The sequence below is a fragment of the Scyliorhinus torazame genome, chromosome 31, assembly GCF_047496885.1.
Source record: "Scyliorhinus torazame isolate Kashiwa2021f chromosome 31, sScyTor2.1, whole genome shotgun sequence".
NCBI classification, from domain to species: Eukaryota; Metazoa; Chordata; class Chondrichthyes; order Carcharhiniformes; family Scyliorhinidae; genus Scyliorhinus; species Scyliorhinus torazame.
Window position 1 is genome coordinate 7,238,366 of NC_092737.1, and position 15,864 is coordinate 7,254,229.

At 54.5% G+C, this 15,864-nt stretch overlaps 2 protein-coding genes across 2 annotated transcripts in view; one reads left to right on the forward strand and one right to left on the reverse strand.

The window, feature by feature from the left end:
* The window catches only part of LOC140404555 (segment polarity protein dishevelled homolog DVL-2-like), an 82,991-nt gene extending 75,065 nt beyond the window's left edge, over nucleotides 1-7,926 (forward strand). Inside the window, exons 10-15 of the mRNA XM_072493158.1 lie at nucleotides 641-708; nucleotides 1,596-1,730; nucleotides 3,438-3,569; nucleotides 4,129-4,305; nucleotides 5,607-5,834; nucleotides 6,723-7,926. Coding sequence (XP_072349259.1) covers nucleotides 641-708; nucleotides 1,596-1,730; nucleotides 3,438-3,569; nucleotides 4,129-4,305; nucleotides 5,607-5,834; nucleotides 6,723-7,171 — 1,189 coding nt within the window. The 3' untranslated portion in view covers nucleotides 7,172-7,926. The remainder of the gene's footprint in view (nucleotides 1-640; nucleotides 709-1,595; nucleotides 1,731-3,437; nucleotides 3,570-4,128; nucleotides 4,306-5,606; nucleotides 5,835-6,722) is intronic.
* LOC140404556 (uncharacterized) overlaps nucleotides 7,504-15,864 on the reverse strand; it is a 27,077-nt gene continuing 18,716 nt past the window's right edge. The window contains exon 8 of the mRNA XM_072493160.1: nucleotides 7,504-7,611. Within this exon, the coding sequence (XP_072349261.1) occupies nucleotides 7,504-7,611 (108 nt within the window). The remainder of the gene's footprint in view (nucleotides 7,612-15,864) is intronic.

Sequence of the window (15,864 nt, forward strand, 5' to 3'; positions counted from 1 at the left end):
GGGACTCCTCAAAAATGTGACGTCACAAGAATGTTGAAGGGTGAGAAACTTGTGAGCGTTGCTACTCGAAGAGATTTGGGCGTGCAGGAACACACGTTGACATGTGGGTGCAGCAAGCAATTAGGGCGGCGATTGGCATCTATTGCCAGGGGGTCGGGGTACAGGGCGCCTTGCTCGAGTTCTGCACAACCAAGTTAGGTGTCGTTCCCCGGTTGTTTTGAGAAGGACACTGGGTCATGAAACCCAAGCCGTCCCTAGGTTCCTGTCTCTGTCCCCCGCTTGCGGCAAAGGGCCTGAGCTTTGTTCGATGACATTCATGACCGGGGGGTGGGGGGGGCTCGATTCCACGGCTTGGAATCACGTCAAGGAATCAGTTGGAAGTCTGGTCGCTTTTGTCCACTGCATGGGTCACGCAAGATGAACAAATGACTCTTCACTCAAAGGCTTGTGAATCTTAGGAATCCGCCCCCTCACTCGGAACGCTCCATCGTTGCGGCAGACAGGTTTTTGGGTCTCCGGATAAGTACGGGCGATGGGCAGGAAAGTGGAGTTGAAAAATGCGATGTGTTTCCCCCGTTTGAAAGCTCCTGTATATTTTGTTTGACATTAATCGGCATGCTTTCTTTCCCCTCTTTTTAAGGCCAATCATTTTAACAGTTGCCAAATGCTGGGACCCATCGCCTCAGGGCTATTTCACCTTGCCCAGAAGTAAGTGTCAAACGAGCAGTATGAAGACTAAACATTTCACTGCATTTAAGAGCAGAATGTTCTGTTCCTCACTAATAAGTTTTAATTGATTTGTGAGGCGATGTTTCAATGCCTCAAGCTCAGGCATTTTAGCAATTCTTGACTGCCCACGTCAAACAGGACAGGTACAGCACGGGGTTAGATACAGAGTAAAGCTCCCTCTACACTGTCCCCATCAAACACTCCCAGGACAGGTACAGCACGGGGTTAGATACAGAGTAAAGCTCCCTCTACACTGTCCCCATCAAACACTCCCAGGACAGGTACAGCACGGGGTTAGATACAGAGTAAAGCTCCCTCTACACTGTCCTCATCAAACACTCCCAGGACAGGTACAGCACGGGGTTAGATACAGAGTAAAGCTCCCTCTACACTGTCCCCATCAAACACTCCCAGGACAGGTACAGCACGGGTTTAGATACAGAGTAAAGCTCCCTCTACACTGTTCCCATCAAACACTCCCAGGACAGGTATAGCACGGGGTTAGATACAGAGTAAAGCTCCCTCTACACTGTCCCCATCAAACACTCCCAGGACAGGTACAGCACGGGGTTAGATACAGAGTAAAGCTCCCTCTACACTGTCCCCATCAAACACTCCTAGGACAGGTACAGCACAGGGTTAGATACAGAGTTAAGCTCTCTCCCAGGTGTGATAATGCAGTGCAGATGGGGGCGGGAAGCACAGTGAGGGGGGAGTTTGATTGTCCGAGTGATTGAAGTGCTTTGTGCTTTAACCTCTTGTTGACCCTGTTCTCTTGTTTTGTTTTTGTTGTTGTCCCTCTCCCTCTCTCTCCTCTACAGATGTCCCACACTCACTGATGCGATTCTCTGTGCCTCTTTCTGTAGATGAGCCCATCAGACCCATCGATCCAGCCGCCTGGGTGTCTCACTCCGTCGCTCTGACTGGAGCCTATCCAGCTTACGGAGCCAGCTCGTCCATGAGCACGATCACTTCGAGCAGCTCGATCACTGAAACCGAGCGTAAGTCACTCCCGTTGTGGGGGGGGAACGTGTCAGTCCTGGTTGGGTAGCACAACACCCGTGGGCCGTGCCCAAGTCACGATCGATCAATCCAAGCTTCTTTGACACCTGCACCAGTGGGGATGTGGCTCACCCGTTGTCTTCCCAAAGGAACACCGCCGAGCCCAGCCAGCTGGGGTGGACTATATGTATCATCACAGTTGATGTTCGCTCCTGCTCTCCTTTTCCCTTGAGAGACAGAACCTGTTCACGGCTCTGAAGGCGTTCAACCCTCTGGGGGTTGAGAATTCCAAAGATTCGAGAAATCCCTCATCCCAGAGACCAGTTGGTGAATCCTCTCCTCTGGGGACCCTGTCGCCTGCTCCCTGTTCCCATTTGTATCGGCAGCAGGACTCTCAGTCCTGTCAGCCCCTCTCGTTTAGGTGATTGATTATCTTGCGGTTCTGAATTCTCGACTGCTGTGTCAATTCCTCTCCCTTCCCTCCACGGTCGCAAGTTGATTTGGATTAGGATAGTGTGGTACAGGACCGCACGGTGGCGCAGTGGGTTAGCACTGCTGCCTCACGGCGCCGAGGTCCCAGGTTCGATCCCGGCTCTGGGTCACTGTCCGTGTGGAGTTTGCAGATTCTCCCCATGTTCGCGTGGGTTTCGCCCCCACAACCCAAAGATGTGCAGGGTAGGTGGTTTGGCCAACGCTAAATTGCCCCTTAATTGGAAAAAAAAAAAGAATTGGATACTCTTTAAAAAAATAAATTGTTTTTTTAAAGGATAGTGTGGTACTCAGTCAGCAGTGTTTCGAGCAGTAAAGGGAGAGAGCTTTTGTGTCGCTCATTTCACAGCCTCCGAGGCCACTGCTGGGCTTTTCAAAGCTTCGTAAACGTTCCCCTCCAAGTCGCTCCCCACCCTGACTGGGAAATATATCGGCCGTTCCTTCACTGTCGCTGGGTCAAAATCCTCGAACTCCCTCCCCAAACGGCACGGTGGGTGGACCCGCTGCCGTTCCAACAAGGCAGCTCGCCCCACTTTCTCAAGGCAGCTAGAGACCAGTGCCTGCCCAGCCAGCCAGCGACACCCACAACCTGCCGAAGGATTTGTCTTAAAACGTAGGAAAGACGGCAGCCAAACTGCACGTAGGACGCTCCCCCAGACTGCAGTGTGTTCAGAATAAGGGGGCCGCCCGTTTATAGTGGAGTTTAGGTGAAATGTTTTCCGAGGGTATTGAGTATTTGGAATTCCCTTCCTCAAATTGAATATGTTTGAGACGGGTAGATTCTTGATAAACAAAGGGGAGTGAGGGGTTATCGGGAGTGAGGGGTGGGGAGGTTACAATCAGATCTCATTGAATGACGGAACAGGCTTGAGGGGCCGAGTGGCCGCCTTCTCCTAATTTGCAAGCTCATATTGAGATAGTGACAAAACAGTCTGTTTTTGAGAGGTTGGTTGAGGGGTAACTGTTAGCCAGGGGCACTCGGGACTTGAGAGGCGCGTTGGTTCGGCCCGTCCTCCTGATGTTGTCCCCCTGCCTGCGCTTTAGTGGGATGTTGCCTGATTCCTGAATGCTGGTTGTCGGCCTGCCAATCGTCTTAGAGACCTAAAGATTGAGCAGCGAGAATAAATGGAGCGAGCGGATATTCCGTGTGTGTTGGGCCCCTGTCCTGATCCGTGGCAACTCCCGTGTTGTAATCCGTCTGCATAATCTTTCTCCAGGGTTTGATGACTTCAACTTATCGATACACACGGATATGATGTCTGTTGCTAAGGCGATGGCTTCTCCTGAATCTGGCCTTGAAGTTCGGGACAGAATGTGGCTGAAAATTACAATCCCCAATGCATTCTTAGGTAGGTGACTTGTTAATAAGACTTGTATCACTCAAGATCGTGTATGCTGACAAGTTTAAGAATAAACACCGTAAAGGTGTTCACTGTAGACACAAAACACTACTTATTCACCAAGGTGATTAACATGTAACCATAGACTTCCAGTGTAAAGGTCATTCGCATTCTAAGCTCCTACTTTTTCAAAAGTGGTTAATTGCTGCGTAATTATAAAGTTACTGTTCAGCGTTACTCTCTTCGACGGTGCGAGTGTTATTCACCGTGTAACTGTACAGAGTTGCTCTTCCGCAGACTCAACCATAGAATAGAGCTGTACAATTTCTACAGCGCAGAAGGAGGCCATTCGGCCCCTCGAGTGTGCACCCACCCTCTAAGAGAGCACCCCGTCAGGGTTGCTCGTTGTAACCCCCGCCCCCACCCAGGACTGTCTCCCGCCCAGGACTGTCTGCCGTTTTTGTTTGCTGTGATGCCCGCTCCGGCTTGCCTCCGTTCCCCAACATTCTTTGCCCGTGTGCCCGGCTGCGGCGGGAAGGGATTGGACTAAACCTCGTGTTGTTCGCAGGCTCCGACGTCGTGGACTGGCTGTACCACCACATTGAGGGCTTCCAGGATCGCAGGGAGGCGAGGAAGTACGCCAGCAACCTACTGAAAGCAGGCTTCGTCCGTCACACGGTCAACAAAATAACCTTTTCCGAGCAGTGTTACTACATCTTCGGCGACTTCAGCGGCTGTGAAAATTGTGAGTGTGTCCAGAGAGAGCCTCTTCCTCACCTTGGACAGTAAGGTTTATACTCGTGGATCGGCAACGTTGGGGTATTGACTTTGGAGTGGGTGCCTTGCAGACTTACCAGAGGTTAAATTACGGGGGCGTGTTGCGCAGACTAGTCTTGTGTTCCCTTGAGCGTAGAAGTTTAACGGGAGATCTGGTTGAGGCGTTTAAGACAATTAAAGGATTCAATAGCGTTGAGAGAGAGAGAGAAACTACTTCCTCTGGTTGTGTGATGTGGGGAGTACGGAACAAGGGGGGGCAGAACTTTAGATTCAAATGGAACGCCCTCCCAGATAACTGTTGGGGCTGGCGGGGGGGGGGGGGGGGTCCAAACGCGTTTTCTAAACTTCGGATTTTCTTCAAGAACGTGGAATGAAGATACAGACCAGCCACAATGCAACTGAAAGGCAGAACAGATTCAAGGGGCCGAATGGCCCCCTGTTCCTATTGAGCTGTTTTCTTGGGGGGGGGGGGGGTTCATTGCTGGGGAAACAGATTTGGAAAAACATCGCCGAGTGCGCTGGGTGTTTCAAATCCCGAGGACTGGAATGATGGAGTTATGGGATGGGAAGGGAATGTTTGTTACATAGTAATAATCTTTATTATTGTCACAAGTAGGCTTACATTATCACTGCAATGAAGTTACTGTGAAAAGCCCCTAGTCGCCACACTCCGGCGCCTGTTCGGGTACACAGAGGGAGAATTCAGAATGTCCAATTCACCCAACAGCACGTCTTCCGGGACTTGTGGGAGGAAACCGGAGCACCCGGAGGAAACCCACGCAGACACTGGGAGAACAGACAGTGACCCAAGCCGGGAATCGAACCCGGGACCCTGGCACTGTGAAGCCACAGTGCCAACCACTGTGATACCGTGCCGTCTGTAGGGTGATCGTGAAGTGGGGGAGGCTGTTAGGTCTGAGGGGATGGGGGCGTGTGTTTGGAGGGAGGAGGAGGCATTGAGGAGGTGGGTTGTGGTGGTTAAGATGAAACCAGGGTTGGGGCTGACTGGGCACACCGTCTCCCCCCCCCCCCCCTCATTCTGTGGGGGGGGGGTTGTGACCTGACTGGGTTCTGGGGGGAGGGTTTGTGACCTGACTGGGTTCTGGGGGGAGGGTTTGTGACCTGACTGGGTTCTGGGGGGGAGGGTTTGTGACCTGACTGGGTTCTGGGGGGAGGGTTTGTGACCTGACTGGGTTCTGGGGGGAGGGTTTGTGACCTGACTGGGTTTGTGCTGAATGAGTAACTGACCCGTGTTTCTGTTGGAACCAGACTTGGCCAACCTCTCCTTGAACGACAACGACGGGTCGAGCGGCGCCTCGGACCAAGACACGCTGGCCCCCCTCCCTCACCCCGGCACCACCCCGTGGCCCATAATGCATTCCTTCCAATACCCGTACCCGCCCCCCCACCCCTACTCCACCCAGCCACCCAGCTACCACGAGTTGACCACCTACAGCTACGGGGGAGGTGGCAGTGCCGGCAGCCAGCACAGCGAAGGTGAGGAAACATTTATTTAGTGGATGCGTCCGGCCCGTCCCATCAGTGCCGGAGGGAGATAAAATACTCGGGCAACTTGGCTCAGGTCAGCAGGAGCAGCGGAAATGAATTGAAAAGTGTTTCAAATGCAATCTTCGAGGAAGATTTTTCACTCCAAGGTGTGGGAGAGACCACACGTAAGGTGGGCGCAGGAGTCTCCACCTTGGGCTCGCAGTGTTTCTCGAGATGCTTTGTTTCATAGCTTCGGCCCTGAGATACCATGGGTCTGGGGGAGACGGTTGGGTTCGGGCACCGCCCTGGAGCGTCACGGTGTGGTACGGTTAGATGCAAATCCGAGATGTACCTATCTAGCGTCTTTTCGCCAGCCCGTGGAATCCCGAAGCACTTGGGGTACCTTTGAAGTGTGGCCGCTGATGCAGCAAGCTTGCCAAGCCCCCCCCCCCCCCCCCCCCCCCCCTCCTTTGACAGCGCCTCCTAAACCTGCAACCTCTCCCACCTGGAAGGACGAGGTTAGCCACCGTCTGGGAACGCCGCCGTCGGAACGTTCCCCGTTCCCAATCCGTGTCGCCATTCCTTCACTGTCGCTCAGTCAAACTCCTTCCCGGGAGGCACCTGCACCGCGTAGACTGCGGCGGCCAAGAGGGCGGCTCACCACCACCTTCTCGAGGGCAACTGGGAAATCTGCCGTCCTTACCCCGGTCTGGCCTTCGCCTGATTCCGGACCCCGCAGCAACGCGGTTCACTCTTAACTGCCCCTCTCTGAAATGGATGAGCGAGCGGCCGCCATCGCTGAGGCTCCGTCGTTGTCCCAGATTTAATTAATTACATTTAAATTCCTTCAGCTGCAGCTTCTGGAAAGTAATAGTTTTAATCTTCGCTCTGTTACAGGGAGCAGGAGCAGTGGATCGAACCGCAGCGAGAGTGAGAGGCGGACGGGCAAAGACAAGGACGGGAAAACGGTCGACTCCAAGTCAGGGAGTGGCAGTGAGTCGGAGTACTCCACGCGGAACAGCGCGCGCCGGGAGCACGCCGGGAGCGAGCGTTCGGCCGCCACCAGCGAGCACAGTCACCGGAGCCACCATCACTCGGTGATGGGCAGCGTGCGCTCCCACCATTCTGTCCACGCCTACGGGCCACCGGGGGTCCCACTGCAGTACAACCCCCTGATGGTGATGATGGTACCCCAGCCCCCGCCGCTGCCCTCCTCGGCCGCCGTGCCGCCGGGGGCACCGCCCGTCCGCGACCTGGGCTCCGTGCCCCCCGAGCTCACCGCCAGCCGCCAGTCTTTCCATATGGCCATGGGAAACCCCAGCGAGTTCTTTGTGGACGTCATGTGACTCGGGCGGTAGCGCCGGGGACTCGAGTTTTTAATTCCTCGTGCGCGCGCCGGCCTCGAGATCCGAGGAGGCGCGACCGAAGATCTAACACTAACTTTTGTGTACACTGTAAATACGGTCACCTTTCACACCAAGCTCTGCGTGGGGCTGGCTGCAGTTCTGAAGCCTGGACTGAAGTTGGCGCGTCTCTGGCTAACCTTCCAAGCGGCTGTGACTCTCGAGGACACGGGAACTCACTGCGGGAGCAGAAACCGAGACAAGTATTTTAAAATAAACTGCGTTTTAGTATAATTTAATTGAAGTACAATTAACAAGTGCAATTCCTAGCCTCTTTATTTCTCCTGTTTTTTTAAAAATATTATATACCAGGACTGAGTATTATCGTCCACTGTAATCACGATGTCCCTGACGAGTTTGTGCTGCAAACGCCATCGCGTCGCCTGCAAAAAAAAATAAAATAAAATAGAATTAAACGACTTGCACAGCAGCTTAACTCCTCCAGGGTTGCGGTGAAATCCCAGCCTTTTAAAGGGGCAGTTAAGCTCGCAAGTCTCTGGTGCCTTGCAGTATAACTTCAGAGGAAAAGTGGAAAGTCTGGGCTTTATATTTTGTTAAATTGTAGAATAAAGGTTTACGTTATTGGAATGTTTTTGGAAGGAACGACCCATTGGTAATCAAGTTGTTAGTGCAGTATTGCAATGATTTTGGAGTTTTTAAAGACAAAATTAATAAAAAAAAATTTAAAACCTTAAAAATGTCTTGCGAATCTTTGCTGCAAAGCCGACCTCGTCTGACTGGGGATTTCCCTCGTCCTGTTTCCGCAGCGGCGTTCTCCATAGGGCCCGTCGTAGCTTGGCGTCGCTTCCTCCTGGAGCCTCAGTCGCAGCCGGTTGCATGCGTGGCCCTGGCCCGAGGCGCCTCTAGTGGCTTCACGGGGAGAGCTGTCGACAAAACCAAACTGGGTCTGAGCCACGTGGAATGTTCAAGCAGGCAACCAAAAGATTGGGGAAAGAGGTTGTGGGCAGGTTTGGAGGGGGTGGGGGGGTTCAGGAACTCGGCACCCAGGCAAGCTGAGTGCCGGGGCGATGAAAACGGGCGGGGGGTGGGAGGGGGTTGCAAGAGACCGGAAGTAGAGGCGCGCAGAGGGTCGTAGGGGCTGGAGGAGATGACTGCGATAGGGAGGGGCCAGGGCACGGAGGGATTTGAAGCAAGCTTTGCTTCACCATGGCAAGACGGTGTTGGCGTGGGGCAACGGGTCCCTTATTTTCGTAGCACGACCACCCGCCAACCCCCCAACTCCACCTATCATTTTTCTCCTTCCTCAGAGGCGAGGACGATGGAGCCTGTTTTATTTTTTTTCTATTACAAGAAGAGCCAGTTGCGTGAGTTGGGCGTTGATCGTGGTGGGGAAGGGTTGGCCCAAACAAATGGTGGCACAAAATTAGGCCATTCAGCAGCGAAATCAGGACCCACAAAAAAAAACGACACCTTTCGCAACGGTGAGTTTCCCCAAAGCGTTTTACAACCAGTACAATACTTCAGAAGGTATTGCTGGAAAGAGGGTCGTGTCACCAACGTTTCTCGTCCTGCACGCCCGGACAAATACAGGAGTGCCAAATTTCAGACCATCACAACAATTTATACTGCCGCTGGAGCCAATCCGCGCCCTTTCCTCCGGGAGCACAAATTGTTGTTCCCTTTGAAATTTGGCGTTCTTGTGTTTGTCCCGCTCTGTCTCTCGCTCCAGCAACATTCCAGTTTTGCACGGCCAGGCGAGTGGACTTTGGAAGAACGATCCCGCTTGCAATGCCGTGGCATTGTTCTATTCAAACACGAGGCAGCACAAATCTGGAGATCGCTCGCTCTCTCTCTGTCGACACTGGTCCGCGAGGGGGCTGGTTGAAATTTTCAAGACCGAGACCGTTGGTTTTCTGTTGAGGAGTGGATGTTGATGACCGAGTGGAGGTGATCGGCGAGTTCTGCCATTCGTCCACTGGTGAAACCTGATTAAATGGACGTGGCAGATGTTAAATCTGAGGCTGATTCACTGGGTGGACCTCTTGCAACGTTTTGAGGTCATGGGTTTGGTTCCTCCATCGTCCTGGTTCCCTGCTTTATGACCAGCGATGCTGGTGTGTGTCACCGTGCTGGGGGGCAGCTCTGAATAACCTCAGCGATGCTGGTGTGTGTCACCGTGCTGGGGGGGCAGCTCTGAATAACTTAGTCGTAGCCGTCGATCGCATTAAGCGCAGTGATGCCGATGTCCTTTGGTCAACTGGTGACGTTAATCTGTTCTAGGTTTAACTTGGAGACCTTGCCACTCAATTGAGCAAGTAAGGGGGCTGAGATGGGAAAGGATCAATCCAGAAGTGTCCTCACAGTAACACAGCCTTGCTGTAAGTTCAGGTTAGAAGATTGATATGGAAAGTATAAGTGAGCAAGTTACAATTGGATGAGTCTTGAGACTAGGTTAAGGAGTTGATATGGGGAGAATATGGTGGGTGGAGGATATGAAGTTGAATCAGAATAAAGGGGGTACAGTGAGTGAGCAGGTAGGTAACATCCGCCCACGAATATTACAGACTTTGCTTCCTCAGCGATAAAGCAATTTTCTATTTCTCCGAATCGTGTGTTGGGCCAACGAGGTGGATTGTTTGCCACAAGGAGATTTCGGGGGCCCCTTCGGAGGACTTACCCGAGGGTTAAATTTAGCTTTTTCTGTCCAGGAGTCGGGGTCCCTCATTCATTACTTATAAAAGAATAATCGATCCCCTGAGGGTTGGGCCAAGACACGCGTGTGCGCGCGCGACGCGCAAGGGCAAGACAGCAGCAAAGTCAAAAAGAGCAGATAAAATGATGCGGGAAAGTATGCGGTAGTGAAAGGGAGGCCTTTATTTTCAGGAGGAAAGGGAAGTTTGAAGGCGGCAAGGAATGCTCCAGGTGCGAGCTCAACATCTGGATATGGGCTGGGGGGAGTCCAGATGGAAATGAAATGAAATGAAAATCGCTTATTGTCACAAGTGGGTTTCAATGAAGGAGCCGGGGGAATTATGATCGTTTACGATGCTTTCATTGCCCCTTTGTAGCTAAAGCTCAACTAGACAAATAGTTCTCATCTCCCCTCTGGTGCCTTGCTGGCCAATTAGCTGAATGTGACTTCTTGGAAAAGGCAGATTGCTCACAGTCCAAAGTGAACTTGCAACCTGTTCTTTAAAAAAAAAACAGGGCAGCACGGTAGCATAGTGGTTAGCACAATTGCTTCACAGCTCCAGGGTCCCAGGTTCGATTCCCGGCTTGGGTCACTGTCTGTGCGGAGTCTGCACATCCTCCCTGTGTGTGCGTGGGTTTCCTCCGGGTGCTCCGGTTTCCTCCCACAGTCCAAAGATGTGCAGGTTAGGTGGATTGGCCGTGATAAATTGCCCTTAGTGTCCAAAATTGCCCTTAGTGTTGGGTGGGGTTACTGGGTTATGGGGATAGGGTGGAGGTGTTGACCTTGGGTAGGGTGCTCTTCCCAAGAGCCGGTGCAGACTCGATGGGCCGAATGGCCTCCTTCTGCACTGTAAATACTATGAAAACACGGGGTCAATTCTCAAGGAAGTGTTCCAATAATTCAATGTCCTTCCAATTAAAAAAACAAACAGACAACCATATAGTTCTTGGAGAACGTGCCTTGCGACGGTCACCCACGGCAGCCCCTACAGGACCCTGGCTGACCTGTGACCGGTAAATGTTGCCAAAAAAAAGAGCCAGATGTTGCCAACTGTCGAGCTCTTTTATCCTGCTCGTTATTTCGCAGGTTGAGTCTGTGCTGTGCAGGATTAGTCCGATCCTGATGCACCTACTTCTGACAGTGTAACTGCCTCGAGGAGCCACTCCCTTTGACTTGGAGGCACGTGTATTTAAAAATTCATCAGGGCTCCCTCGACGGCACCTTCCGAACCCCTGCGTCCGTTACCATCTAGAAGGACGGGGGTGGCAGACGTGCGGGAACGCCAGAACCCTGGAGGTTCCCCTCCCAAGTCACTCGTCATTCTGATTTGGAAATATATCGGGCGTTCCTTCGCTGTCGCTGGGTCAAAATCCTGGAAATCCCTCCGCTAGCAGCACAGTGGGTGTACCTACACCACACGGGCGGCAACGGTTCACGAAGGTGGATCACCTTGAGGTGCAATCTGAAATGGGCAACAAACGCTGGTCCAGTCAGCGAGGTGCACATCCTGTGAAATAATATTTATTTAAAATCGCTGTCTTTTCTCCTTTACCCTGACCGGGGCCTAGTCTCAACCCCATCACTAGGTGGCTTTAGGCAATCTTAAATTCAAAAAAAAAAGGAAAGGGAATCTCAGAAGCCAGACCGTCCCCACGTAACGCTCCGAGCGCTGCTTTTCCAGAAGGCATTGATGGTCCTCTGGCTAACACCGCGGGCACTCCTCCCTCGGGACGCGGGCAACAGCTTGGAAACAGCAGGGCGGCCAGGCATCACCCAGCCTCTGAGCCCCCTCCGTCCTCGACCACGCACGAGACCAGTGTTCTTCAAACTTTTTATCCGGGGACCCATTCTTACCAACCGGCCGACCTTCGCGACCCACCATTTTCTCTTACCTCGTTTGTTGCTGACAAAAATGGAGGAAATGGATTTGGGTCCCTTTGGCCCGCCCCCCCCCCCCCCCCCCCCCCCCCCGAACTTGGGAAAAAAAAAGGCTGCGACCATATAAAAAAGAATGCGGCCGCACTGCGCATGCGCACCGATGATTGGGCACGCATGCGCAGTGCGGGCAATTTTTTAAATCTGTTCCTGGCCATTTTGAAGGCCGCTTGCAGCCGGCATTATTAAAAGCCGGCCGTCGCGCGCGGATTTGCGCGATCGGGAGCGCCGCGACGGACGGCTCCACGACCCTCCCGACACCCACCCGCGCCCCCCGGTTTGACAATGCCCGCACTAGACTCCCCGCAAGGCGCAAAACATTTCCCCCCCCCCCCCCCATTCCCCCCAAACACCCAGCGTGGGCTGGTGAAGGACCTGGAACATGGGACTGATGTACAGCTGGAGGTCGGTGACCACCCTCGAGCAATAGACGCGGGACGGCGGACCCAATCAGGCTGCAGAGGTCTACACGCGGCTTGGCAGATTGTGGAATAACTCGACAGAACCCCAGCACCCCACCCGCCACCTCCAGACCCTCAGCGATTTGGGGATTCCAGAGACTCCCCCGAGTGGGCCATGGAGTGTCTTATCAAGAGAGGTTGAGCAGGGCCGGCATGTGGCGCAGTGGTGAGCACTGGGACTGCGGCGCTGAGAACCCCGGTCCGATACCGGCCCCAGGTCGAGCTTGCACATTCTCCCCGTGTTCGCGTGGGTCTCGCCCCCACAACCCAAAGATGTGCAGGATAGGTGGATTGGCCGCGCTAAATTGCCCCTTCATTGGAAAAAATAATAATTGGGTACTCAGGGAAGAGAGGTCACAGTTTTAGCACGAGGGGTAGCAGGTTTAAAACAGAGAGGGGGCGAAATTACTTCTGCCAAAGGGTGGTGTATCTGTGGAATTCGCTACCCCAGAGCAGTGGATGCTGGGACAGTGAGTAATTTTAAGGAGGGGATAGATTTTTAATGGGTAATGGGCTGAGAAGGGGGAGGGAGAACGGGTCGGACGGTGCAGGTGGGGCCGAGATGAGATTAGTCATGATCGTATTGAATGGCGGAGTGGGATCTGGGGGCCGAATGGCCGATTCCTCCTAGTTCTGATGTTCTTCGTGCGTGCCCAGACAGGGAATGGAGCGCAAGTGCGTATAGAGACCGGGGGTGTGGAACACCTGGGGTGCGTCTAGACCGGGAGGTGGAATCCCGGGATAGAATGTCAAGGTTTCCGGGCAGGAGATGCGGATGAGGATGTGTGGAGCGCGCGCGCGCGGGAACAATCAGTGAAAGGCGTCGGGGGAATTCATGAGAGTGGCTTGCGTTTCCCGAGGGAGGATTTGAAGCTTCGCACTGACGGGAAATTCCACCCGGCTTGGCTGGTAAAGATGGGGATCAATATCGGAGGTGCCGGGGTCCCCGGGGGTATCGAACCCGCCACCCAGTCGCCTCCGGCCAGGCAGGGTAGCGGTGATCCACGCGCACTCGGGGAAGGAACTGGCTCACTTTACAGTCTGCACACAGATTGTAATGGTGTTGCACGGCCAGCAGATGGCAGATGCAGATCGATGTGGCTGAGGACTGCCATCGCCACGGGCTGCAATGAGACTAAAGGTACAGGTTGCCAGAGTCTCATTGACTGGCGGAACAGGGTGGAGGGGCTGAATGGCCTCCTCCTGCACAACGATTTGTAAATCAACGAGTGCGCCGTGCTGATGTGGGCCGGAAGGCTGCTTCGCGGTGCAGAGCTGGGCCAACAAGAGCGGGGTTCGCTCCCCAGACCGGCTGAGGTTATTCATGAAGGCCCCGCCTCCTCGACCTTGCCCCACATTCCCCCCACTCCCCGTGGGAGCGAGCCCCACATTCTCCCCACTCCCCGTGGGAGCGAGTCCCACATTCTCCCCACTCCCCGTGGGAGCGAGTCCCACATTCTCCCCACTCCCCGTGGGAGCGAGTCCCACATTCTCCCCACTCCCTGTGGGAGCGAGTCCCACATTCTCCCCACTCCCTGTGGGAGCGAGTCTCACACTCTCCCCACTCCCCATGGGAGCGAGTCCCACATTCTCCCCCACTCCCCGTGGGAGCGAGTCCCACATTCTCCCCACTGCCCGTGGGAGCGAGCCCCACATTCTCCCCACTCCCCGTGGAGCGAGTCCCACATTCTCCCCACTCCCCCGTGGGAGCGAGTCCCACATTCTCCCCACTCCCCATGGGAGCGAGTCCCACATTCTCCCCACTCCCCGTGGGAGCGAGTCCCACATTCTCCCCACTCCCCGTGGGAGCGAGTCCCACATTCTCCCCACCCCCTGTGGGAGCGAGTCCCACATTCTCCCCACTCCCCGTGGGAGCGAGTCCCACATTCCCCCCCACTCCCCGTGGGAGCGAGTCCCACATTCTCCCCACTCCCCGTGGGAGCGAGTCCCACATTCTCCCCACTCCCCATGGGAGCGAGTCCCACATTCTCCCCACTCCCCGTGGGAGCGAGTCCCACATTCTCCCCACTCCCCGTGGGAGCGAGTCCCACACTCTCCCCCACTCCCCGTGGGAGCGAGTCCCACACTCTCCCCACTCCCCGTGGGAGCGAGTCCCACATTCCTCCCACTCCCCGTGGGAGCGAGTCCCACATTCTCCCCATCCCCGTGGGAGCGAGTCCCACATTCTACCCACTCCCCGTGGGAGCGGAGTCCCACATTCTCCCCACTCCCCGTGGGAGCGAGTCCCACATTCTCCCCACTCCCCGTGGGAGCGAGTCCCACATTCTCCCCATCCCCGTGGAGCGAGTCCCACATTCTCCCCACTCCCCGTGGGAGCGAGTCCCACATTCTCCCCACTCCCCGTGGGAGCGAGACCCACATTCTCCCCACTCCCCGTGGGAGCGAGTCCCACATTCTCCCCACTCCCCGTGGGAGCGAGACCCACATTCTCCCCACTCCCCGTGGGAGCGAGTCCCACATTCTCCCCACACCCCGTGGGAGCGAGTCCCACATTCTCCCCACTCCCCGGGTAAAGACATTTCTTCTGAATTCCTGATTGGATTCATTAGGGACTGTTAGGTCGTCGGGGGCAGGCCTTGTTTGGCAGTGGGTCACCTCCCTGCCTCTGAGCTGGGAGCTTCATTTTTGGTCCCACTCTAGGATTTGATAGTCAAAGACGGTGCGGTGAATCCTTCGCAGGTGTCAGGAGACAGCTCAGGGCACAGAGCTCACAGCAAGCCACTCAGACATCCACCATGTGCTGAGTGCCACTCCAAGATAGTATTAGGAATAGGTCCACAGAGTCTAGGGTTATGATCGAACCTCAGTAACCAGTTTACCACTGTAAATAAATGTTAGCAATAAAACTGAGTTGTACCATTCGCAACCGTGTTGGTTCGTCTGTGTAGCAGAGTACCCAACACATCATAGTACCAGGAGTGACTGTGGGACCTACCTACAGATCCTCCGGAATCTGCCATCCTGCGCCATGGACACCGTCAACACACCACAGCCGCTACAAGTCGCTGGAAACCTCGGCGTCAATTGGCAGCTGTTCAAACAACGCTTCCAGCTTATCCTGGAAGCCAACGAAAAGGAGAGCGCCTCGGACACCAGAAAGATCGCCATCCTCCTCTCCGCGGCAGGTCAGCGCACCATCCATGTCTACAACTCCCTGGTGTTCACGGAAGGCGAGGACAAGACCAAGTACAAGACGGTCCTTCTCAAACTCGACCAACACTTCAGCGTCGAGGTCAACGAGAGTTTCGAGAGGTATCCCTTCCAGCAGCGCCTGCAGGGTAAGGATGAGCCCTTTCAATCCTTCCTTACGCATCTCCGTAACCTGGCGCAGTCCTGCGGTTACGACACCACCTCCGATTCAATGATTCGGGACCAGATTGTTTTTGGGGTCACCTCGGGCACCCTACGCCAGCAGCTCTTAAAAATAAAAGGCCTCACCCTCGCCTCCGCAATCGAAGCCTGTGTCCTGCATGAAAACGCAACTAGCCGCTACTCCCAATTTCAAGCGGCCGAATAGGCGCGGCAGGGGTCCTACGCGGCCGGATCGGCGAGACAGGCGCCCCACG